The 27,374-nt window shown below is 38.9% G+C and overlaps 1 protein-coding gene and 1 pseudogene across 1 annotated transcript; one reads left to right on the top strand and one right to left on the bottom strand.

Moving 5' to 3' along the window:
• Positions 1-14,171: 14,171 nt before the first annotated feature.
• LOC121969131 lies at positions 14,172-22,118 on the top strand (annotated as a pseudogene).
• A 93-nt stretch (positions 22,119-22,211) lies between these two features.
• On the bottom strand, positions 22,212-23,989 carry LOC121969374 (premnaspirodiene oxygenase-like). The gene is made up of 2 exons (XM_042519449.1): positions 23,078-23,989; positions 22,212-23,009 (listed from the first exon to the last, which is right to left on the bottom strand). The coding sequence occupies exons 1-2, from the start codon at positions 23,972-23,974 to the stop codon at positions 22,389-22,391; spliced, it is 1,518 nt and encodes a 505-aa protein (XP_042375383.1). The 5' UTR covers positions 23,975-23,989; the 3' UTR covers positions 22,212-22,388.
• Between the last annotated feature and the right edge of the window lie 3,385 nt (positions 23,990-27,374).

Genomic DNA, 27,374 nt, shown 5'->3' with positions numbered 1-27,374 from the left:
GCCGTTGTTTCCAAAGGCAACTGTTCCTAGGCTTTTGTAAGTGAATTGAGTGAACTTGGTGTGATCTCCAGTCATATGTTTGGAGCAACTACTGTCCAAAATCCACTTGGTTTCCTACAGTAAGTGGGATTTAAAGTTAGTCTTTTTAAGTAGACCTTATTTAAGTTAAGTTTTAAAGATTTGAAATTAATTTTTAAGTTTTAAAATTAAAATTTTGAAATTAATTTTTAAGTATAAAATTAAAATTTTGAAATTAATTTTTAAGTTTAAAATTAAAAATTTGAAATTAATTTAAAATTAAAATTTTAGCCTTATTCATCTCACCCGATCTATATTATCAATCAGGGAATCCTATGATTTTGTGAGATGAAATTGGTTTGGTTACAGAGTTTGGTTTAACTAGCATTAGATTCAGGTTTAGTTTTGGTCTCTACAAACAGACATTCTTCGGATAAACTTCTAAGCTTGGTGAGTCACATGGACGTCATTAGAAGTAACCAACATTTCGAGGTTTTCCGAATAGTCCTATCCACGGAGCCTAGTACTCAACCTTGGTCTAACTGATTATGATCCATTTAAGGGTAGCTTCGGTCAGTTCCACTTAGCCAAATGCACCAGATCGAAGCCATATCTTTCTAGACATGCGATGCCCAAGCTTCCCTAACGTACTATCATCCAAAAATTTCACCAGTACCATGATTCAAGTTAAACTTGGTCTCTAATCCTAATTACCCTGCCGGGTTAGTTTATTTTGGGTTACCCTGTCGGGTAAGTTAGTTTTGGAGGTGCCAGCTATTCTGGAGCCTCCCCCTGAATTATTGGCCATTATTTTAAATTTTGATTTTTTTGGTTTGTGTCGATTCTTTTTATAGTTATGGTTAACTTGATGATAATTTTGTTGATTTTTAAAGTGTTTAGATTTTGAATTTGATTTGGATTTGTATTTTGAATTTTGGTTTGGTTTATTTGATTTTATATAATGTATTTTTTCTTTAGGTATATAATATTGATTGAGTCCTACTTGCGTAGTTAAGCACGCTTTCGGAATCCAAGCTTGATTAGTTGGTTTGTATTGAGTTATTAACGACTTAAAAGTTTTATTTGAGTTTGACTTGTATCCGAGTCCGGTTTTATTATAACATGCTTTTTGATTGTTCAGGATTAAGTCAAGATTTTTTGATCTTGTTGTGAATTTTTCTAACATTCCTTTTAAACTGTTGATCTCATTTTTTAGTGATAAATTCTCCTCATAAAGTGTTAGATCTTGAGTTGGATCTGAATTTTTGATTTGTTCCTTGAGGTTTTGATTTTCCTCAAGAAGTGATTTGTTTTCATTTTCTATTTTGGTTAATTTACTATTTAAACAGGAAATAATTCTAAAAAATTTTTTGTTTAAATTAAAATATACCTCATTCGGGCCTTCGGAAACGAGTACGGACTCGTGTTTCATCTTCCGACTCGTCTTCTGTTTCGTCTTCACGGGCCATCAGTGCGAGGTGGCTCTGATGTTTCTGCTCTTCTTCCTCTGATTCGTCCGAGGAGTCGTCCCACGTTGCTTTGAGTGCCTTCTTTCTGTTTGGCTTTGGTTTGTCGAACTTCAGTTTGGGGCATTCGTTCTTGTAGTGTCCCTTTTTATTGCAGCCGTAGCAAGTCACGTTCTTTTGTTCTGAGGGAGAACTGATCTTTTGAAGATCCTTTTTGCTGAAGCTCCTCTTTCTCCTGGTGAACATTTTTCTTACCAAGTTCACCAAGTGTTCTTCGTCTTCGGAGTCTTGGTCGGAGTCTTCTTCAAATTCAGGCTTGCTTTTCTTTTCTTTTCTTTGGAGGAACCTGCAAATAAAGCTACACCTTTCTCGGCTCCAGCATTAGTTTGTTCGTGTAATTCTAATTCACAGAAAAGCTCATCTAATTTTAATTTAGAAAGATTCTTAGAAATTTTGTAGGCATCCACTATTGATGCCCACAGACTATTACGTGGAAAGGCGTTTAATGAGTACCTTATTAAGTCTCTATTATCCATCTGGTGGCCTATCGCATGAAGCCCGTTGAGGATATCCTTGATCCTCGCGTGAAGCTGATTCGCCGTTTCACCTTCCTGCATTTTTATATTAAAAATTTTATTCAAGAGCAAGTCTCGTTTGGTTACCTTGGTCGTACAGCTCGATCAATTTGTCCCACAGCTCTTTAGCGTTTTTGTGTGGACCGACTCTATTTAGTTCTTCTCTTGTTAATCCGCACTATAGAGTGTTGATTGCTTTATTTTCTGTTGATGCTTTCTTTTTCAAATCAGCTGTCCAGTCTTCAGGATCCAGTATATTCCCGGAAGTGTCTGTTGGAATTTTGTAGGGCCTCGTAACGCTCATCCACTGGTCGAAGTCTGTTTTGAGGTAGACCTCCATGCGCTTCTTCTAGTACGGAAAATCGTCCCCGTTGAAAAGTGGAGGTCGTATTGTGCTGAAGCCTTCTTGTTGGGACATCCTGTACACAGATAAATAACCAAAAAAAAAATCCCAAGACTTGGTCTTGGATTAGTAGTGCGGGAAGAGAGAATAAAAAAAATCTAGATTGGTGTTGCACCAATTTAGTTTTAATTGCAACAAAAAATATTTAAAAAAAATGATAAACCAGTTTTGAGTTTAAGTGTAAAACTGAAAACTGAAAAAAAAGGAAACAACAAAAAAAATTTCACCCCCAGTCTGATTGGTGGTTGCACCAAATCAGAGCGGTACCTGCTCTGATACCACTTGTAGGACCGTTAGATTCGATAGAGGGTGGGGGTGAATATCGATTAGAAATTTTAGAGTATAAACGCAGCGGAAAAGTAAAATAGACACAAATATTTTTTACTTCGTTCGGAGCCTGTGACGACTCCTACTCGAAGGCCCGTGGTCCTTGCACACTTTCGTTGGGTAATCACTAACAGGTCGAAATATGATTACAGAATGAATACAGGAAATGCTAGTGAAAATAAAGCAATACCGACAAGGAAATTAAATAAAAGCTGAAGGAGCACTTTGTCGGAGCGTTGTTGATGTCGCACTGAACGTTGAGCAGCAAGACCAGTAGTAGAAGAGTTCTCAGACCTGCCTGGGGCTTCTTTTATATGCTGCTCCGGGCGCCTGGATTCCTTCCGGGCGCCTGGAATGTGACGTAGCTGCTCAAACTGAGATGCTCCACGTGGCGACGACTTGGCTAGATAGAATTTGCCTTCCGGGCGCCCGGATCCCTTCCGGGCGCCCGAACCACCTTGTTCCAGAAATCTCCTTTATCTTGCAAAACAAAGTTAGTCCGAGGCAATATATATCCTGCAAAACAGATTGTTAGCACATTTTATCATAGTAGGAATTAGCACAAGTAGTATGACTTAGATTCCGTCTTTCCGAGACCGGAATCTAGTCATGATCTCGACTTAGACATCCGAAATGGTTCTAAGCCGGATCGACGCCTAATGTTCCCTTCCCGGGAACGCGTCCTCGCAGTCACTCCCCTCCAGTGACTTACCTCACTTACCTGCCAGACGTCCGGTCAGCCCTTCGACCCGTCTGGACTTTTTGCCAAGCGTCCGGTCAGCCCGTCGACCCGCTTGGACTTCTCGCCAGCTATCCGGTCAGCCCGTCAACCTAGCTGGACTTCTCGCCAAGCGTCCGGTCAGCCCGTCGACCCGCTTGGACTTCTCGCCAGCTATCCGGTCAGCCCGTCGACCTAGCTGGACTTTGTGCCAGACATCCGGTCAGCCCGTCGACCTGTCTGGACTTATCCTGCACACTCGATCAGAGTGTTAGATAACGATGAACCTAACTTAACCTGATTTGTCATTCATCAAAACCTAAGTTAGACCGTTAGTGCTAACCGCACCAACAATATTGTCCCAAGCCGCCGTGAAGAATTTTGCATTATAACCATCCAGACCGGGAGCTTTATCGACGCCTATACTAAATAGAGCCTTCTTGATTTCTTCCTCCGTGATTGTGGCTTTGAGGGATGATGCTTGGGCTTGAGATAATTTAGTCCCATGCAAGGAAGAAACATCAATTGGAGAGCTTTGACCGACTTCACCCAATAGGCTTTGGAAATATTTCACAAATTCCACGGCGACTTCATCCAAACTAGTTGTTTATTCCCCGGATTGTTTGATGAGTGTAATAATATCATTTCTTTTGTTGTTTCGCTTCACCAAGTCATGATAAAATTTGGTGCATCTATCACTATTCTTGAGGTAAATACTCTTTGCACGTTGTTGATAGAAGAGTCTTTCCACCTCCGCTAGCATAATTGCCTTCTTCCTTATTGTGTCATATTCACTTGAGGGCTCTCCACCATCAAGAAGGGTTCTATGAACAACCTCTAACTCTAATTTTGCTCTTGATGCTTGCTCTTTGATATGTTGAAAGTGAAGCGTATCAAGTTCCCTTAGTTTACCTTTCAACCGTGTAAGTTTTGTCTTGAGAGTAAATTGTGAATTGCCATATATGGGTGTCTCCCATGTATTTGCCACCAAATCTTTTAATCCATCATGTAAAGTCCACATATTATAAAATTTGAAGGGCCTATTGGAACCTCTCTCTCTTGCACAAGTTGAAACTATGGTGCAAGAGTAGTCCGATAGACAACCCAGGGGCGTAAATTCCACGTAACTTTCATAGTCTGCAACAAGACATTGTGAATTTACCATAGCACATCTAGCTTGCAAGAAACCCACCCATTTGTCCATGTCAAATGACACACAATAGAACGAAAATCAACCAAACCACAAGTGTCAACAAAACACTCCAAATCATGTATCTCATAATTAGAAATCGATTCTCCACCTTCTTTGTATCGAATTGCCAATGGTGAGTTATAATCTCCCATAATGAGCCAAGGTTCTACAATCATTTCTCCAAGGAGGGTAAGAGAAGTCCATAAGGGTCTCCTTGTCATGATAGAATGAAATCCATATATAAATGTCACCAATGAAGACCGGGTCGTAATAGAACAACGAGCACAACAATGTATATATTGATCCGATGTGTCAAGAACATCCAAATTGACCCTGTTCATATCCCATAGAAGCAAAATACAACCTCTATTAGAATAAATAAAATTATTTGTCATCCCCATACCTGAGAATTTTCTTCGCATGATAACATCTAAGGAGTCCTCATTAAGCTTAGTTTCAATGAGTGTTATAACTTGAATTGTCTTTTGCTTGAGAAGGTGAATGACCTCAAATGTTTTAGGGGCTTATGGAAGCCCCTAATGTTCCAAGATGTAATCTTCATCGTCCACAAGAAGGCCGGGCTGCTCTAACCCGTAAATTCCTCCCATTTTGTTTTGCTAAGTATCCACATGTGCTGAAGTTAAAGTTGGTGAAGGGGGTAGTTCTGCTTCCACAATAGGTCCCGGAATTAAATGAGAGAAGAAGGTGCTGTGCGAAATGATAGTGTCCTCCATGCCTAAAGTGACAGAAGTAGCCTCACTTGAGTCAATTTGTTCTTGAAATGTAGTAACCTTCTTACCATCGACTTGAGTATCGGTTGATTTTGATGATGAGGCCACACTGTTCTCGGATGGAAGGGGTGATACCACAACCGGTTGTGAAAGAGGATCGAGCACATTTGGGAGGGGTGATGATTGTATCTCCTTTGGAACCAATTCTTCAGCAACCGTTGCAACCACTACAGGATCTTGTTTCGGAACACAATCCATTGGTGGTGGAGTGTCGATCACCAACGACTTGTGGAGGCCCTTGAGGAGGAAAAGATTGTTTTTTCCTATATTGAAATTGTTGTCTTCCTCTTGTAGGTTGTGATCGATTGGGATGATGGTGGCCAGAATTCTTGCAATCCTTCTTACAATGTCCAAGTCTTCGACAATCATCGCAAAATCGAGCATGACTTCATAGATGATCCGGAGGTCAAGTTGAACACCAGTATGTAATGTAGTTGGGACCTCTCTTATTCTCTCATCATGAACCGAGTCCTCCACCAAGTCTAGCATATGTCAATCTTTCTCTTGTACGGGTCAATTTGTCGGTGTACATCGATCTCCCTATCTCTGAGTCAATGAGTCCAAGAGTTTTGGGGGACCAATAATTCGGTGGCAATCCATGAATTTGTACCCAAGCGGGGATATACCGTCCATCTTCATCAAACAAAAAGCAATGCGACATAATCTTTGGAAACAAAGAAATCTCATATGCAAAATACGATCCCCCAAGTAGAACTTTGCCACGATCTTGCATTGTATCAAAATGATATACAACCCAACCACTTTTGTGCATGTAAAATTTATAAGGTACTCTCCATTTAGAAGCAATGAAAGAGACGTCATTCTTTCCTGGATGCCTTCTCATGAAACAACCAACAAGACAAAATCCAATCGAATCTTTCACAGTTTTAATATCTTCATACTCAAAATTCAAACGCTGCTCGATTAATTAAGATTGTTATAGTTGGATCGCCATCTTAGTCCGTCGATTATATACCTTATATTTTACACTTGTGTGCTCACTCTCCACTCTTCACTTCTCCACTTTTCCTTTTATCCTTCATGTTTGTAAACAGAGGATCTCTGAGGTTTCGATATTCATTTTCATATGCCATAGATTATTTCTTTCATGTATTTTAATTTTATATGTTTTCTTATTTATCAATATGAGTCCAGCTATATTATATGGCAATATAATATAGCTGGACTCATATATATTAGCCAATATAAGTCTAGTTATGTTACATTGTTTTAAAAATATTTAATACTAACCAATATTTTTTTGTTATATGAAATATCTTGTTATTATATACTTACCAAATTTTTTATAAGTTCAAAAATGATAACATTGAGCTATATCATAAGAAAACCCTTAAACATATGCAATAATTATGAGAAAATTAGAGATGCGAGATGAACTTCAAATTTGTAAAATCATGCAAACACGTTAAGAAGTTTTACAAAATGTTCTCTATGGGAATGGATAAACAAGATTGGGAATGATTGACTATTCTTATCCCATCTTTTTTATGTTATAAATTATTTTTTTAAAAAAAATTAAATGTCTATTTTTTTGTAAAATTATACTAATATTACTATAATTGTAAAAAATGAGTAAAACAAATGCAAAAAACAGATCCTTGAAATCTATGCCATATGGAAGAGGAAGTAAGTCTTTTAGGCAATTGCCATATGAAATGGTAGGACATATATTATTAGGATTTTATATTAATTTAGACATAAAATTATGTTTTATTTAATATTAATAGGGGGGAAAAGACGACAACATTCAGATTTTGCATCAATATTTTTTAAAACAGAAAAAAAGGAGACCATATTGTTGATCTTGATGCAATGGAAACATATGTGAGTATATATATTTTAATTCATTTCTTCACATGATATTTGATTCATCGTAAATTTCAAAATCTTTTAACTTATTGAAGGATCAGATTTGTGAGGTTGTTCGAAAAGTTTCTTCATTGTCAAATATTCAATTTGTTGAGAAATATTTTGGACCTCAACAATATGATCATATTTTTGTCTATAGAAGAGTGAGGCCTAATGATGTAAGAGGACCTGCTGTTTCAAAATAAGAATTTTATCATGAAAATGTCACACCACGTGAGAAAATGATTAATATGGAATCTAAATTTAAAACTTTTAAGGAGTTGATTCTAAAAATTTTACTGCCTAATATGCAAGTGATTACATCGACTTCATACTATTTAAGGTTAAATTAGTTAGTTTAATTTTTTATTATTTCTTGTTTATTACTCGATAATGAGAATAAGTAGCTTTGTTCATTTTAAATTGTAAATGCTTCATAGGTACGCAGGCAGAATGACGGTTTTAATGATTGGCATTGACTGATATTTTCTAAAATGCTCTTCCTGCATCGTTCTAATGTTATTGAATATGTATTCACATAATTAACTATCTCCGTATATATTATATTTATTTTTCATTTACTTTGTATTTTAATTATTTATCCTGCTTTTGTGTCCACAGATGATGCTGATCTTGATACTATACATAAATAATGGAGAGCTTGTAGTAAGGTCAACATGTGTCCGTATAACTTTTGTGTAGTAGTTTTGTTCATTTACTTTTGTGTCCGTATAACCGATGTTTATCCTGCTTTAAGGTTAGAGAAAGAGCTACTTGATGAATAAAATTAAAAATGATGCAATGTTCTCCTCATATTTTAATTTTTCTCGAAAAATGCTAGAGGCAGTGTGAATGGATTAATTACACAATATAGCTTTCTTGCTTAGCAAGAAGAACATTATTTGATTTGATCATTAATTAACACATTTTACTTTTTCAAAAAATAAATAATTAATCCATTTTATTTTTAAAGATTATCAAAAATCTTGAAAATACTCTTCAAGTACTAACTACATCAAGGTTGGATCAACTACCCTTCCAATTAGAATTGACACTCTCTAACCCATCTAAGGGTAGAGAAAATGCTCCTAGGAACTCAACACCTATTGGTGCTCCTAGGATATTCTAGGTACTTGTTAGGGATAACTTCCCTAAATATCTTCCTAATAACCTTTCTAGGCTTCTTAGAAGCCTTGGTCACTTTTTCTATGTCAACTCTAGGGATAACTTCCCTTGTGATCTTCTTGGTGACTTTTTTTGACTTCTTAAAAGTCTTAGTCACATTTGTTGTTGCAAAGATACTCCTAAGAATAACTTCCCTTGTAACCTTGACTTGACTCCTAATCTTAGGATTAGTTCCATAGGTATATGGAACCCTATGATATGAAACTACATCCTTTTCAGCCTTAGGTTTGTATCCCAAATCTCTATGACCATTGGATGACTTTTGGTTTCCTAAACCTAGGTTATGCTCTTTTTGCCCCTTAAGGATACCTTCCATCCTTTTTAAGGTCTTTTCAATTTTGTCAAGCCTTGACCTCAAGACTTGATTTTCTTTCCATAAATCCCTAGATTTTGGTTTATCATTAAATCCTTGAACATTTTTATTTCTAGGCTTATAACTAAGGTCCTTAGTGATCGAGAGGGGGGGGGTGAATAGCGCTCGTGGCTTTCAATCGAAAACTTGATGAGTAACGCAGCGGAATAAAATAAAATGCACACACATAGAAGGACCCAAGTATTTTTACTTGGTTCGAAGCCTTGAGCGACTTCTACTCCAAGGCTCATGCTCGTTGAGCGTTTACTTTGGGCAATCACTATAATATCGTGAAAGAGTACTGTTAGAGTGTATACTAAAAGTCTAGCTTTTTGTAAACATTTATTTTGAAATAAAGAATCACATTGGTCAAATATCTACATTTATATGCTAAGTGTAGTTGTTCAATTAATTTATATTGTAGATAACATAATGTGTACTGTCACACACAGAAGATCATGTTATCAATTCCTTATAAATTATAAATAGTAGCTCACGACTAAGATGGATAGGAACAAACCATTGGAATAGTCGTAGTGTAATTTGGTATTAGTTTATCTTGACTATAAAATTACACTAGTACACTCTGAGTGTATTGAGCAAGACCATTTAAGGTAAGTTCTTTTTATACTGACTACATAAAAGAACAAGACCTTTGTTATTATGGAAGTATGTGCTCTTAATCCTGATATAATAACAAGTGCATATATTTAGTATTTATTTCTTTAATTTATCAGAGGGTGTGATTTAGCTCGATAAATCAATAGGTCCGATAAGTTGGGAAATAATATTATTTATAGTGTGTGTTGTTGATTATAGAAGGAAACCGTGCCCTAGAAATCTACGTTAATAATGTCCCCAAGAGGAGCTCATAAGGATTGTCATGTAAACCCTGCAAGTGGACTTAGTCCGACATGACGATAAGGTTGAGTGGTACTACTCTTGGAGCTAGATATTAATTAAGTGAGTTGTCAGTAACTCATTTAATTAGTGGTCATTCTATATCTTAAATACAAGGATACTAACACACTCATGATAAGAAGAAACTCATATAGTAATATGGGATTGGTGCAGTAGTTCAATAATAACTCTTTAGTGGTATGAGTTATTATTAATGAACTCGAGTTGGGTGTTCGGGGCGAACACGGGAAGCTCAAGTTCATCGGGAGACCAAAACCAATTCCTCCTCTCGGTCTTTGTCGTAGCCTCTTAATTATAAAGTGTTATACCCACCCATACCCACCTTAAGGTGGCCGGCCAAGCTTAGCTTGGAGCCCAAGCTAGGGTCGGCCAAACCAAGGTTAGATGGGTTAAGTAGGTGGCCGACCCTAGCTTGAACCCAAGCTTAGGTGGTCGGCCATAATTAAATTAAAAGGATTTTATTTTTTAAAATCTTTCCTTATGTGGAAGCCATGGTTTTAAAGGAGAGTTTAAAATTTAAATATTTCCTTTTATAGTTTTCTACAAAAGATTAAGAGAAAGGTTTGATATCTTTCCTTATTTGTAGTTAAAAGGAAGATTTTAATTTTTGATAAAACTTTCCTTTTTTGTAACCATTCTCATGATTTTAAAAGAGAGTTTTAAAATTAAATCTTTCCTTTTATAGCTTTATTCAAAAGATTAAGAGAAAGATTTGATATATTTCCTTATTTGTAGTTAAAAGGAAGATTTTAATTTTAGAGAAAACTTTCCTTATTGTAATCATCCACATATTTTAATAGAGAGGTTTTAATTTATAAAAGTTTCCTTTTATAACTAACCATGAAGGGAATTTTTAAAGAGAAAATTTTATTTTAAAAATTTTCGGAAACAAATTACGAAGTTTTAATTTTGTATTTAAAACTTTCCTTGTTTGGAGGAATTAAGGTGGTCAGCCACATTGATAGAGAAAAGGAATTTTTTTAATTAATTAAATTTTTCTTTCTATGGCAAGAAAAATAAGGAAGTTTTTATTAAAATTTTCCTTATTTACCAAGACCAAGGAATATAAAAGAGAGGGTAGAGGTGCCTCACCTTACAACAAGATATCCTCTAGTATTCCTCTCTTTCTTGGTGGTGGCCAACCCTCTCTTCTTCCTCTTTCCCTATTCTTCTTCTTAAGTGGCTAGCGGCATCATCTTCTTGGAGAGATCTTGTTGGCCGGATTTTGCTTGGAGAAGAAGAAGAGATAGGAGGCATTATTTCCTAGCAGCCCTTGGAGCTTGGTTGGTGGCAAAAGTTCTTCGTCTCTAGAAGACTCTTGGTGGTCGAAACTTGCAAGAAGAAGAAGGAAGCTTAGGTGGATTCTCATCCCGGTAGATCGTCGCTCACACGACGTCCGAGATAAGAAGAAGAATACGATAGAAGATCGTGAGATCTATAAGCTATAAAAGGTATAACTAGTTATTAGTTTCTGCATCATAACTGGTTCATCCTTTTATTTAGATCTTGAAATATCAAATACAAGAGGCTAATGAATCTAGGTAATCGAATTTATGTTTTCGATTTTGTGTTTCTTTTGTTTTTCGAACTTGTGATTCGATTGTTTTTTTTGGTTAAACCTAGGGTTACTATAAGGAAATTAAATATTAAATTTCGTTGAAAGGCTTTGTCTAGGAAGTGGTGGTTGCTCTCATATCCAAGAAGGCCTAGTGCCTTGCCATGTTTAACCTGGAAGTCGATCTCTGAAATTAATATTTAATTGAATTTGTAACATGGGTGGATTTGGATCAATAATGTTAAGCATCGTTTGCGATCCAAGTTGAATTTAGAATCAATAATGTTAAGTTCTGTTTGTGATTCCAAATTTAATTTCTAAATAACACAATAGGTTGTTAGGAATGATTCAGGACTTGTACAAAATTTTTGTACATGGGAACCAGTACGATATTCTGAGTGGCAACCAACAAGTATAATTATGAAATAAGTATAGCTGAAAATTAAACAATACCAACAACCGAATTAAGAAATTGAAGCTCTGGTCATCGGGGACTTGTAACAGCACTTCTAAGTCACCTTGTTAGCAGCACACAAGAGTCAGAACAACTGATAATAATTGATTGAAGGTTGTTGGTCGAGTGCTCTTTATAAGGGTTGTTGGAGGCGCCTCAAATCCCCTTGTGGGCGCCTCCAACCGTCGAATCAGCCGCGCGTGGATAAGATGAGAAGAGGTCTTCGTCTATCCTCTTGAAGGCACCTCCATAAGCCTTGAAGGCGCCTCCAATGCTGTCTGAGGTGCCTCAAGCCACCGTGAGGGCACCTCCAGCTTCGTTGTGCGCAAACTCTTCTCTTTGCACCCGAGGCGCCTCAAGCTCCATGAGAGCGCCTCAGGTACTGTTCATCCGAGGCTAATCTCGCTCCTTTGTCCCTACAAAACATGTTAGCCTACAAACCAACCACATATCCTATAAAACAAAGTTAGCACACACAATAAATATATGAATATGAAATTTGACAGTCACAAACTGTCCGATTCTGACTTCAAATTTCTGACCGGAAACCCTAGGTCGAACCGACGCCTACTGTTCCCTCTTCCGAGGAACGTGTCCTCACCTACTCTACTCAGGAGAGCATATCTAATGTAGTCTGATCCTCCAGACCTACTAGACTTTCTGCCTAGGGTTACCACCCTTAGGGTTTTTCGCCACCTAGGGTTACCTCCCCCTAGGACCTAAGGTTACCACCCCTTACGTTTTTCCTTCACCTAGGGTTACCACCTCCTAGGACCTAGGGTTACCTCCCCCTAGGGTTTTCCACCTGCCTAACTGCAGTGAGGACTTTCCTGAAAAACCTCATTCACACATGTTAGATAACAAAACAACTTAACTTTGAATCCCTTTGCCATTATCAAAACTTAGCTTTGATCGTCGGATGCTTCCCGCACCGACAATCCCTCCCTTTTGATTATGACAATGAAAATTCAAAGTTAAGTAAAATAATGTTTCAAAGACAGCGTAAGCGTAAAAATAGGACAAGCAAACTTCTAAAAAAAACTCCCCCTTAATAAAAGCTCCTCTTAGAAATTTAATTTGAATTTGTTGTTTGAATTTTCTTATACTTTTGAATTTTCTTCTACTCTCCCCCTTTGCCATATATCAAAAATAAGCAAGAAAGTAAAGAAAAATTAGGAAGGTGATCAATGGCCTTAGCTAAGAATAACTTCTTTTTGAAAGATAATTTGTCTTTTTAGAATGTTAAAATAGAGAATTAGAAGTACTTTGATAAACACTTAGCTTTTTAGAATAAATTCCTTGTAACACTTTTAGCCAAGTGAAATCAAAAGTTTTATTATAAATTTAAAAAGGCTTTTTCTTTTAAATTTTGAACTTAGATAAATTTGAAAGGCTTTTGAAAAATACTTAGCCAAATTTTAAAAACTTTTGCAAGAAGGCTTAGCATTTTAGAGGAAATTTTCTTGTATGATTTTTTAGCCAAGTGAACTCAAAATCTCAAAACTTAATTTTAGAAATAGATTTAGCTAAGGGAGAGTTTTGATTTGAAAAGTAACTTAGCTAAAAAGTTTGTAAAAATAGATGATAAAACTTTAAAGTATAAAATGTTAAAATAATCTTCTAGAAAAGAACTCTTTTAGGGTTAAAAGTTGATTTAAATTTAGCTTAAATTTTAGTACCACCACTTGATTTTAATAATTTTAACTAAAGTCACCCTCATTCAAAAAGTCCTATAGTCCAAGCATGAGTAACAAAATAACACTCAATACTTAATTTTCTTGGTCACATGTCTATCCATTAGCTACCAGCTGCTTACCTAGAGGACAACAATTTTCACTTGGTTAGTCAAGTTAAGTTAGTGATCCAGTTATATTTGACTAAGTCTGGATAACTTAACTTGATTAATGTAAGTTAGGTATTTTATAGCCCAGACTTATGTCGATGCACAGACATAAGCACACTGAAGTCCAAGCAGTACCCTATGCATCTCACACCATTCTAAGTATTTTTCAAACATAAGCAAGTTAATCCTAGTGTGCTTGTGAGATGCTTTGGCTGAAACTAAGGGTACATGATTTCTAGGGGGTAAAATCCTATGCTAAACCAGATTTTTGGAAAACTAAAAAATATTGGAATTCTGAAAATTATTTTTCCTAGGATTTAAAGCCAAAATAGACAACAAACTGATTTAAAGACCTTAGTATAAGTAGAAATAAGTGCTAATCTACTAAGCATAACAACAAACCAAAAGATAATCATCCATACATGAAGTAAGTATAGGTATAATAGATACAATGCAAGTCTGAAAGAGGATCAAATCGGAGGGTCGACAGTTGGAGGAGGTGATGGAGGCCGCTCAGGTATATGCAACGCTCGATGAATCTCCTCTTGGAGAGAAGTGACCTCGGTCCGTAGTATATGGAAGCCGTCCAAGACCAGCTGATGTGTCAGCGCGGAGGACCGCTCGAGACGAGCGAGTCTATCCTCAATGGATAAGGAAGTGGAAGGCTGAGTTGATGTCGAAGGCTGGGATGGATCGAGAGGCTCTCCAAATATCTCATGAGTAAACTCAAATAACTCCTCTCGTCCCTCATATGGCTGAAAGAACTCATCTGGGGCTAGGCCAAATCCCTCGACTGGAGCAACTGGCTCATCCTCAACTGGATCAGCTGGCGATGGTCCACCTCTCCATGCTAGGACCCCCTGAGCAGTGATATCTATATGTGCTAATCTAAGATGACGTTGGCCAAACTCATCATAAGGTGTAAGGAGAATAGTCGTCCCCCGAGTCACATCTATGTCCTCTATAGTTGAGAAGATGTAAGTCAACACATGACAATAGGGCATGTGGACTACTCGGGATGTGACGAGACTAGCCGCATGAATAGTGTTATAAAACATATATAATGCAATGTCTATGTCTAGATGATGACATCATGCATATAAAAAGAAAGAGTGAGATGGACGCATCTTCGGGGCGTCTCGAGATGTGATGGACAGAATGCATATAGTCAGGACTCTATACATGACGTAGTCCTGGACCCTAAGAGAGATCGACATGAAGTCTCCCCCCCCAAAAAAAAAAAAAAAAATACACATAGAGTGTATTTAAAATGATGTGGGAGTAGGGCTCATCAAAAGGCAAATCCCTACTGGGATAGCATAAGAAGGGGCATGCTGACTCTCTAAGACCTAAATTGGTGCGTATCATGGTAGGGGTAAACAGAAAATCCTTTCCACCAACTCTGGCGGAATATGTCAGATCATCAACTCTCTCAAGGTTGTTGTAAAACTGGGCACATAAATCTTGGTTAACTGCATTACTGCAGTAAACCAATCTATCAAGCTCATAGTGTGCGATCATCTAAATGACAGGCTGGCAATAACTAGTAAAAAAATGGCCTACTTAAATATCTACATTTGATTACAGAGTATGTATGCTCAATGAAACTAAGCCTATACTGTTCTGTGGGGGAATCTAGCATCGGCAGAGGGGACAGTGCCCGAAGTGGACACAACATTGCATCATTTCCTAATTTTAACCATATACACATAATATAGCAAAACAAGCATAACAAACATGTATAGGATGATTTAAAATAGATTAGGGTATACCTAGGAGACATTGTTAGGTTTAGGTGAGGGAAACTTGGGTTGAAGGCGCCTTGGAAGGGAGAAATCACCGTTTTGGTGCATGAGGATCACGAGCAGAATCTGTTCTGTTCATGAGAAAATTCGATGTTGAGGGTGTCTTCAACGAGCTTGAAGGTGCCCTGAAGGCGTTGTCAGAGGCGCCTTGGATATGGTTCGAGGCGCCTTAAGACAAGTTGGCGGGACTTTTCCTGCCGCTTCTTGAGGGTGCCTCCCTTGTGTGGGAGGCACCTCCAAGATACACCCACGTGTCTTTTATATATATATATATAGAATTTTAGTTTAGTAATTAAATGTAGTTAATTCATTAAGGTAATTAGATGTTAGTTAAGTTAATTGAATTAATTATAAAGTTGAAAAATTTTAAATAAGTTTTTTTTAAAGATTTTTAAACGAGTTTTTAAAAGATTTTTTAAATAAGTTTTTAAAAGATTTTTTTATTAAATAAGTGTTTAAAAGATTTTTTAAATAAGTTTTTTAAAAGATTTTTAAAATAAGTTTAAAAGTTTTTTTTAAATAAGTTTTTAAAAATATTTTTAAATAAGTTTTTGTTTAAAAGATAAGTTTTTAAAAGATTTTTAAATAAGTTTTAGTTAATCAAATATTTGACTTAGTTAAGTTTAAAAGATTGCATTAGATTAAATTATTTAATTTAGTTAAATAAATTTGATTAAGTTAATTTAATTAAGTTGATTGTTAGATCCATCTCATTCATTTTTAAGTTATCAATCAGGTAACCTTAAGTAGTTTTGTGAGATGGTTATCTTTAATTTAGATTATTTCTAAGGATTAATTTACATTTGAGTTAAACTTAGGTTTTCCAATTGGTTAATTAAATATACATTTCGAATATTAGCTCCCAGGCTGTGGCGAGGTACTAGGTCTTCTTGGATATGAGATCATCCACCACTTCTAGACAGAGCCTTTCAAAGAAAATATATATTTAATTTCCCTTTTGAAACTCCTAGGTTTAACTAAACAAATGTAAATTACACCTAGGTCCTTAATCTATCCTAGTCTAAACATGCTTATTACAAGAAAAAAATAAATAAGCATCAAGCAATTTTTATCTATTTATAAAGATAGTTTTCCTATTGGCTCCCCCTGGATCATAGCCTCGATATGGTCTATCAAGGTAATGTACTTGATCCTTGGGGGCCCAATATTAACCAAGTCCAACTTGATTGACCAAGTTGGACTTAAATATCCATGCTTAGACTATCTTTCTATTCGGTCTGTTAACAAGTGATAAATAAGATCGATATTTCTTTTTAGCTTTAAATCCTAGTCCGGATCGATTGTATACGACTTTCTATTTTCCAAGAATCAAGTCAAGATTCTTGGAACCCAGTGTAAACCGTTCCAATATAGTTTTCAAATCCTTGACTTGAATTTTTAGGTTGGAATTCTCTTCCTCAAGTTTTTGGACTTGAGTTGAGGTTCCAGTCTGAACAGGGTCAGCCAAGGATTCGGTATTAGTCACTTCTTTAAGTGATGTTACTTCCTTTAGAAGCGACTTGATCCGAACATTAGACTTAGCTAGTTTACGCATTAAGTAATTTATTAAATTATATAAATGAAATGTACTTACAGAGGGGTTCGGCCCTTCGGAAATGGATACGGATCCGTGGCTTCTCTCAGACTCAGCTTCCTATTCGTCCTCGCTTCCAGATTCGTTAATTTGGTCCCGGGTCGTCATTGCGAGGAAACTCGTCTGTTCGAGTTCTTCATCGTCGGACTTTTCTGAAGAAGACTCGTCCCAAGTCACTTTCAGGGCCTTCTTCCTTCTTGGTTTCTTCACATCTTTCTGGTTCGGGCAGTTGGCCTTGATGTGCCCCTTTTGATTGCATCCGTAGCACGTCACCTCGAACTTCACTTTGGTTGGGCCTCCTTGGATTGGATTACCTTTTTGACATCCTTCTTGTTGAAGCCCCTCTTCTTTCTATAGAGTTTCCTCACCAAGTTGACAAGTTCAGTCGTGAACTCGTCGTCGTCGTCATCCAACTCCGGTTCTTCTTCCGACTCTGGTTTAGTTCTGCGTCTTCTGCTTGTACTTGCAACCAAAGCTATACCTTTCTCGGCTGGGCGTGCATTAGTGTGCTCATGCAATTCAAACTCAGAAAAAATTTCATCTAACTTTATTGACGAAAGATCCTTGGATACCTTGTAAGCATCTACCATGGATGCCCACAAGGTATTTCTAGGAAAGGCGTTGAGTGTATACCTTATAACGCCCCTGTTCTCCACCCTTTGGCTGATTGCGTGGAGTCCGTTCAATAGGTCTTGTATGCGGCCGTGCAGTTGGCTTGCCGTTTCATTTTCCTGCAATTTAATGTTATATAGTTTATTTAAAATAAGGTCTCTCTTGCTTACCTTTGTGTCTGATGTACCCTCGTGTAGTTCGATCACCTTTTGCCATAGCTCCTTTGCACTTGAAAAAGGTCCTACTCTGTTAAGTTCCTCTTTTGTCAGGCCACACTGGAGGGTGTAGGTCACTTTGACATTTGCTTCTACCTCTTGATTAGGGATGTATCCTAGTTCTCGCAAGGTATCGGTTTGCCGTCGCTGTCAGTTGGAAGTTCGAGTCCGGTTTTGACGATCATCCGGACTTCAAAATGAGTCTGGAGATACGCCTCCATCCGACCCTTCCAGTAACCGAAGTCGTCTCTGGTGAAGAGTGGTGGGCGAGCGGTGCTATAACCTTCTTGGAGAGCCATTGAAGATCTAGCACGAAAGGACGAAAAAGAAAACGTGTCCCGGGACTTGATCCTGGATTAGCAGTGCGGTTTAAAAGAAGAATATTACGCGATCTCAAGTGGTGTTGCACCAACTTCGAGAAAATATATGATTACAAAAAAACTAGATAGGAAGACGGCAAGAATACTGATTCCGATAGACTCCGAAAAACTAAAATCACTATGAAAGAATGCTTGATTGGTGGTTACACCAAATCGAAACTACCCCGCTCTGATACCAATTGTTGGATCGAGAAGCGCTAAAGGGGGGTGAATAGCGCTCGTGACTTTCACTTGATGTAATCGAAAACTCGATGAGTAACGCAATGGAATAAAATAAAATGCACACACACAGAAGGACCCAAGTATTTTTACTTGGTTCGGAGCCTTCGGCGACTCTTACTCCAAGGCTCATGTTTGTTGAGCGTTTACTTTGGGCAATTACTATAATATCGCGAAAGAGTACAATTATGAAATAAGTACAGCTGAAAATTAAATAATACCTACAACCGAATTAAGAAATTGAAGCTTCGAGTCATCGGGGACTTGTAACAACACTTCTGGGTCACCTTGTTAGCAGCACACAAGAGTCAGAACATCTGAGAATAGTTGATTGAAGGCTGCTGGTCGAGTGCTCCTTATAAGGGTTGTTGGAGGCGCCTCAACCCCCCTTGAGGGCGCCTCCAACCGCCGAGTCAGCCGCGCGTGGATAAGCTGAGAAGAGGTCTTCGCCTATCCTCTTGAAGGCACCTCCATAAGCCTTGAAGGCACCTCCAATGTTGTCCGAGGCACATCAAGTCACCGTGAGGGCGCCTCCATCTCCGCTACGCGCAAACTCTTCTCCTTTGTACCCAAGGCGCCTCAAGCTCCATGAGGGCGCCTTGAGTACTGTTCATCCGAGGCTAATCTTGCTCCTTTGTCCCTGCAAAACATGTTAGTCCATAAACCAACCACATATCTTGCAAAACAAAGTTAGCACACACAATAAATATATGAATATGAAAGTTTGACAGTCACGGACTGTCCGGTTCTGACTTCGAATTTTCGACCGGAAACTCTAAGTCGAACCGACGCCTATTGTTCCCTCTTTCGGGGAACGCGTCCTCACCTACTCCACTCAGGAGAGCATACTTGATGTTAGTCCGATCCTCCAGACCTACTGGACTTTATGTCTAGGGTTACCACCCCCTAGGACCTAGGGTTATCACTCCCTAGGGTTTTTCGCCACCTAGGGTTACCTTCCCTTAGGACCTAAGGTTACCCCCCTTAGGATTTCCTCCACCTAGGGTTACCACCCTCTAGGACCTAAGGTTACCACCCCTTAGGGTTTTCCTTCACCTAGGGTTACCACCCCCTAGGACCTAGGGTTACCTTCCCTAGGGTTTTCCATCTACCTAACCGCAGTTAGGACTTTCCTGAAAACCCTCATTCACACATGTTAGATAACAAAACAATTTAACTTTGAATCCCTTTGCCATTATCAAAACTTGGGTTCGATCGTCAAATGCTTCCCGCACCAACAGTTCTTGCCTAGTTTATCTACCTTCCTAACATTAGGTGAGGTAGTCTTAGCATGAAGAGCCATATGATTTTCATCAAGTCTATCATGCCTCCTATTTTTATGGTAAATTGTATTAAAATGATATAAATTAGAACTAGCATGCTTGTTACTATTACTTAAAGGAGTTGATTCAATAAATGATACCTTGGGTTTGCTCTTATAAGCTCCCCCTTGATTTGAGCTTCCTCCTTTAGGTTTAACCGATTTCTTCCCTTTTGGATATTGGCTCTGGTAATGTCCTTTTTGGTTGCAAGAAAAGTACACAATGTGCTCCTTTCTCTTCTTTGTTGTGGGGGCGGTCTCCTTGGGCTTATTCTTTTCCTTTGGTGCCATTTGGCCTTTTTTGTTGGTCAATTTAGGGCACTTACTCTTGTAGTGCTCATGTTCCCTACACTCAAAATATATAATATCATTTTTATTTTTAGTTGAACTACTTATACCTTCGCATGTAGGGATGACACTTGATCCTCCATTTGATGTCTCTTGATTTTTGGAGAATGCCCCATCTTATTCTTCTTCACTTGACCCGGAAGTAAATCCGATATCATCTAATGATAAATACATCGCTAACATTCTCTTATTCTGAACAATTGATGCAAATTTTATTTTTAAAATGTTGGTTCCTTCTATATTCTTCATGTTTAATAAAGGAAAAAAAAGCTTTTGAGTTCCTGTAAATTTGGAAGATCTTTAAAATGTGGATGATTGATAGATCTTGGAAAAAGGAGAGCTTCAAGTTGCTGGGAAGGAGACAGAATCTCAGTTATCTAGTCAGTTCCGGGATATTGCAATTATTGTGATGCAGAAACGATCAACCCTAAAACTCATCATCCCTATACAATTAGCATGATTGAGCGACTTATGCATGAGATTCATTTTGCAGTAGATCCGAATCAAAGCTCAAAAAAGCAGGTAGCTTGTTTATTTAAAACTTTTTAAAACTCCAAACATCATAGTTCATGTTTATCTAGTAATTTTGCTGCATCACTTTTTTTTCCAACACAAACATATTTTTTTTTGGCCAAAGAATTTTATCCTATCAAATTGTTGCCTATGAGACTTTTGTAAGATGTATTTATATCTACGATGATTTAGAACAGAACTGTAGATGAATTATATTTCAGACTCCCTAAAAATGAAATAAAATGTTATTATTATTATTATTATTATTATTATTATTATTATTATTATTATTATTATTTGGTCCATGAAGTTGTCACGTCTTCAATATCAATTTGAAGAATAACAATGGCATCATTACTTTTTTTTTTGTGTTTTTTTTTCCTTTGGTAGGCATTGGAAGTTATTAGGGAGCTTCAGAACCATTTCCCTATCAAAAGATCCCCCATGAGATTGCGTCTTGTTGTACCAGAGAAAAGCTTTTCTACTCTTATGGAGAAACTCGGTGATTGGAATGCTAATATTACTTCAAAGGATGAGTCTGGAAATGAGCCATCTATTGTAAGTAATGTGGTTAGAAACTACATACGTATTAGCCTTTGTTGTTATACATGTTTCACTGTGTCATTTGCTTTTAACTCCTTTATTTGAAATTCACTGGACATTCTTGCCTACTGTTCCATTACCATTTTGGACCTTAAACGATGTTAAATTGAAATGTAAGTGCACCTAGGTGTTAGGATAAAATAACCAACTTAAAAGCTATTTAGGCTGCTGGATATATTGAAGGAATGTTCAAAGCAAGCTTGAAAGTTCATTTCTATCTTTGTATTTCGAATTTTAGGATCAAATACTAAGGGGTGAGACTGAATTTCTTAATAGTGAGGTTTTATGCACTCGTACAACTAATTTATTGTAATAGAGGGTGATGTATTGGATCTATCGATCAAACTCAAACATCAAATTTTGTTTTGGTTCCCCCAGTCAAGTGCTATTCATTCTGGCTCTAATCCAATCCTCAATTGTGAAGGTTTGCGAGTTAGAACCTGGCCTTTTTCGGGATTGTGATGCCATGATGAGGAGCTTGCAAGGGAGGTTGGAAATACTTGCCGTATCAGTACACACCGAAGGGGATGCTCATGTCAGCCAGTATGATACTGAAGAATTTATTTCAAGTTCATCAAAGGAGCTAGACGCCGTCGTTCAACTCGGCGAGAGGTTGCACGAGCAAGAAATTTCTGCAGGGGATAGTCGCGGACAAGAACAGGCCAAGCAGATCAGATGCTAGGCAATATAGAGAACACTTCAAATCTGACTGGCACAAGCACAACCTAAAGCGAAAGACAAGGCAACTTCCTCCCCTAACTGCAGAAGAATGTCTAGCAGACTTGGAACTGGGAGATTCAAAGGGCGATCTCAAGGAATATTCATTTTGAAGAAATGCCATTGGCAAAATGGAGGTGTGAGCATATAAAAATATCTGCAAAAGGATTTAGAACAAACTTGTATTATGATATAGAATCCTTTCTGGAGATGATCTGAGCGTCCCAATGTACTATGATATATATTATTGTTACAGAACAACTTGGAGTTTAGATTCTGTAATACTGTATTAAGCTTAAACCACCAGTTGGGGTTTAGAACACAGCAATAATTAGCACTGATACAAATTAGAGGAAAGTATAAATAACATGCTTAGAAGATAAGATACGTTCTCAAGCGGGCGGAGGAAATCGAGGGGTAGCAATCAGCCACAAGGCCGACTTCCTGGACGCCGTCGCCCCAGACATCTCCTCCATGTTCAGCTCCTCTGGCCTCATCCCGCCAGGCAGCTCCCAGTCGAAGCAGAGGAGCATCTGCGCCAACGCCAGTTCCATGGTGGCCATGGCGAACTGGTACCCCGGGCATAACCTCCTCCCGCTGCCGAACGGCACGTACTCAAGGTACGTCCCCTTGTAGTCCGTCCCACTTCCGGCGAACCTCTCCGGCCGGAAGCTCTCCGCGTTCTCCCAGTACTCAGGGTCCCTCCCCATGGCCCACGCGTTGATCAGCACTCTGCTTTCTTCCGGAATCTTGAATCCCATCACCTTGCAGCTCTGCTTTGCCATCCTCGGCAGCAGCAGCGGGATCGGCACGTGCAGCCTCAGCGTCTCCTTGATTACCATCTTCAAGTAGCTCAGCTTCTCCACGTCGCCGTCTTCGACTCCTGCCTTGCCTTTCAGTGCCTCCCTCACCTCGATCTGTGCTTTGTTCATCACCTCGGGATTCCTCATCAACTCCGACATCGCCCATTCCAGAGTCGTCGCTGTGGTGTCCGTGCCTCCCACGAACATATCCTGTAATCTACAGATTAGTATACAGTTCAGATACAACACGGGGATGAGATTTGATTGTCGATTCAGACCACTATACAGGCTTTGACGTTGTCGAGTGTGATGGGGATTTCCAGATCGTCCTGTTCTTTAATCCTCAGAAGCACGTCGATCAAGTCCTCCTCTGATTGATTGCTCTTCTTCTCCGTCTGGTGCTGCTGGATGATCTCATCCATGATTTTGTCGAGCCGTCGTCGGATTTGCCAGAACCGCGAGGTTGTTCCGGTGAGGACGTCTAGGAATTTCCAGGACGGGAAGGAGTCGACGATGCTGAATCCGGTGATCGTTTCCATCAACTCCCTCACCACCGGGAGAAAGCCGTCGTATATCTTGCCGACGGAGGATTCGGTGATGATGTTGCTGCTCAAGGCCATGAATTTTTCGCTGACGTTGACTGGAGATCCGGTGGACATGTTCCTCGTCAAGTCGAGTATGTTGCGCTCCCTTACGGCGGCGAAGGACTTGACACGGCGCGCGCTGAGCATCTCGACGATGCAAACCTTCTTCATCTGGCGCCAGTAGGGGCCGTAGGAGGAGAAAGCGATGTCGGTGCAGCCGTAGGCGACGATGCGGACGGCGGCGACCTCCGGGCGGTTGGCGCAGTTCACGTCGTGGGTTTTTACGACGGCCTCTGCTGCTGCGGTGGAGGAGACGACGACGACGTCGACCTGGCCGACCTTGAGGAGCATGACGGGGCCGTGGACGGCGGCGAGGTCGCGCAGCAAGCGGTGGGTGGGCTTGCCGACCAGGTGGTGGAGGTGGCCGACGAGGGGCAGCCGCCAGGGGCCGGGAGGCAGAGGCGGCTCCGGTGAGAGTACTTGTCTGGGTTTGGAGTCCGACTGCCGACTCTTGAGCAGGAATTTGAGTGCAAGAAGGAACAAGAAGGCTAATAACAGTGATGGGGGAAGAACTTGGAGCTCCATCTCCATGGCCGCCCGTCAGTCTTGTCTTGGGAGATTGATATCTTCTCTCCGGATTTCACAATCGTGAGTTAATTAGGAAGTTTTTTCGGGATGGTCCCAAGTTGACAGTGTACGAGGTACTCTCATCGTAAAATCTTGGGATAAATTGTCGGAGACATTGGGGATAAACATAATCAGTTTTTATCATCGTGAGTTACATCTGAACAATCCTTCTCTAAAATCTTTAATTTCAACGGAGGCATTTTACTAATTCGCACATGCAAATGTCTCATATTGCCTAACTAACTTTTATAATATCCAAATCACAAATCACAAATCACAAATCAAGATCTATACTTGAGAAATGCCCTTTTCTCTTTCTGTCACTTTCTTTTCATAAAAATTAAGTGATGAACGTGAAAATTCTAAATCACTTTAAATAAAAATTAAAAACAATGTACTTTGGTAAATCTCTTTAATATATTTATATCTATAAATTTAAATTTATAGAATAAATTAAAAATAATAATTTTTAAACTGATAAAAGTTTGATAAAATTTATTATAATCTTATTCTAAGATCTATGGAAATTATATTCCATAACTAATGGATTATTAGAACTTCTTGTGTTTGAAAAATATTAAGTTTTTAAATTTTTGAATGATATAGATTCATCAATCATTTTGGATGAAACTCATGGAAAGAATTCCGAATTACTTCAAATCAAAAGCAATGAGTAAGTGATGCAGGAGAGAATAAAATTAAAGTTTTTTAAAGTAGTTATCCATTAATTAAATTTAATTTATTTTTTATATTTAATTTTATCCTAAATTAATTATGAAGGTGGAGGCCTCTTCATCTTCATCTTGTACATAGAACAAAGAGTATGCTCCCTCTTTGCCATTTTCGTTGTATTCTTTTGAAGATGAAACTTCTTAGACTTCTTCGAATGTTGAGCATCTCTCAACTTCGGAGTCTTCTTCCTCTTGATCTTGATCCAATGAGTCACACTTTTTGGATCCTTCTTGATTTAGTGCAGTGGAGGGGATCCTTGCCAATTTACTTCAAAGCTCCTTGGCATCTTTAAATTCTCCCGCTTGCTTCAAGATGTTGCTAGGTAATAGATTGACCAATAGCTTGGTCATTTTATCATTGACCTCACATCTTTGGATTTGCTCTTGGCTTCACTTGCTCCTCTTGAGAATTTTGTGTAGGGGATCAATGGCCGGCTAGAAGGGGGGTTCGATAGACAGCACCCTAAATCGATTACTTCCTACATATTTGTTAGTGTGCAAGCGGAAATACAATAACAAATACAAATACAAATACAAATACAAATACAAACATAAATAAGAAAGAAATGCAAACCAATACATGTCGATGTAACGTGGTTCAGAGATAACTTACTCCTACTCCACGACTGTCCATAAGGTGGATGATCCCTCAATCCGTCGGTGGATTAGTCCCCGGAAACTCCTGTTGGTGCAATATTTCCTAGGTCAAGGTTGACCTATTTGACTGAGCTTGAATTAGGTCAAGCTTGAGTCTTGATGATTGAGTTTCGATATTTGACAATATATGTAGACAACACATGGAGATTGCAGGTGTAATTGTTCATGTGGGGAGTTTGTGAAGGAGAGTCAAGTAGGTCAAGGTTGACTGAATACTTGACTGGAAAATCCTAGTGAGTGAAGCTAGGTGAAAATCCTAGTGAGTGAAACTAGGTGAAAGTCCCGGTGAGTGAAGCTAGGCAGATGGAAAATCCTAGTGAGTGAAGCTAGGTGAAAGTCCTGGTGAGTGAAGGTAGGCAGATGGAAAGTCCCGGTGAGTGAAGCCGGGCAGTGGAAAAATCTTGGTGAGTGAAGCCAGGTAAAAGACCTAGTGAGTAAAGGTAGGTAGATGGAAAGACCTGGTGAGTGAAGACATGCACGAGGAAATCCAGATGGGTCAAGAGTGACCAGACATCTGGTGGAAGGAAGTCCAAGTGGGTAATGGAGGATCGGACACTTGGCACAAAGAGAAAGTCCAGATGGGTCAAAAGTTGACCGAATTCTTAGCGGTCGTAAGTCCAATAGGGAGTTGGCATGGAACTAGGAAGTTCGGATGTAGTAAACTTCCGAAGGCCATAACTTTTGACTCGGACATTAGAATGAGGTGATCTCGGATGCGAAACGAAGCTAATTTCAAGTTATACCTAGTTTTCTACTTTCCAATCGATTGGCCAATCAATTGGGGGGTTCATTCGATTGGTCAATCGATTGGGAGAGTTTTTGAGCGAACAGTGAGCTTCTGAATCGATCCGTTGATCGATTGAAACCTCCAATCGATCGGCCGATCTATTAGAGCGCTGGAAATCACTCGAGAAGCCTTGAATCGATCGGGAAATTGATTCAGGGCGTTCCAGAGAGCTCAGAGGCACTCTGGATCGATCCGTCGATCGATCCAAAGCCTTCCCAATCAATTGGGAGAAATCCAATCGATTGGGATTCGACCATTGGCGCAAATATAGACGTTGGCGAGCGTTTTCTTTGATAGTGCTTCATGCCTTCTCCACAAGCGATCACAGCAGCTCTCCACAGCGATCTTTTCTTCCTCGCCGCCAGGTCTTGAAGGTTCTTGGATGTTCATCCAAGTCAAGAGGCGAGTTGCAACAAGAAGAAGAAAAAGCTAGGGTTTTCATTGTAATCTTGTAAGATTCATTTGTATTTTGCTTCTTTCTTTCTCATTATTATATTGTGAGATTGTAAGGCTTCTCCGCCTACGGTAGTTACCGTAAAGGAGTATTTTCACAGTGGAGGGTGCGTGAGTGTGTGAATCCTTGGACTAGTCACCTCTTCTTGAGGTGGATACCAAGTAAATCCCTAGAGTTAGCGTTGTTGGTGTTTGGCTCTTGTATTTTCCGCTGCACATCATCACAAGAAGCAAGCAACGACGAGCATGAGATCATGACGAGCTATTCACCCCCTCTAGCTACTTTTCGACCCCAACAAGTGGTATCAGAGCAAGGTCGCTCTTCACCGGAATCATCGCCGGAAGGGGCAACAAAGCTAGAGGGTGAAGAAGTTGAAGAAAATTCATTAAGTCAAAAACTTTATCAAAAGGCTCAACTTCAAGATGGAATTCCGAGATGGACTCGGATTCGACACAAGGGTGTCTCCACCATATGTATCCACGAGTTTCGATTCTTGGAAATCAAGAATTGAAAATTTTCTTATGATGGAGATAGAGCAATAGTTTGCTCTAATGGAAGGCTTCAAAGCTCCAACAAGTTCAAAGGGCAAGATCCTCAAGAAGAGCAAATGGAGTCAAGAGCAAATTCAAAGGAGCGAGGCAAATGATAAAGTGACCAAGCTTTTGGTCAATTTGTTGCCAAGCAATATATTGGCTCAAATTCGAGAATTTGAGGATGCCAAAGAGCTATGGAGCA

The sequence above is a fragment of the Zingiber officinale genome, chromosome 4A (genome assembly GCF_018446385.1).
Source record: "Zingiber officinale cultivar Zhangliang chromosome 4A, Zo_v1.1, whole genome shotgun sequence".
Classification (NCBI taxonomy): domain Eukaryota; kingdom Viridiplantae; phylum Streptophyta; class Magnoliopsida; order Zingiberales; family Zingiberaceae; genus Zingiber; species Zingiber officinale.
The sequence above is the reverse complement of the archived record's forward strand: the minus strand, read 5'-3'. Positions and strand labels throughout refer to the sequence as shown.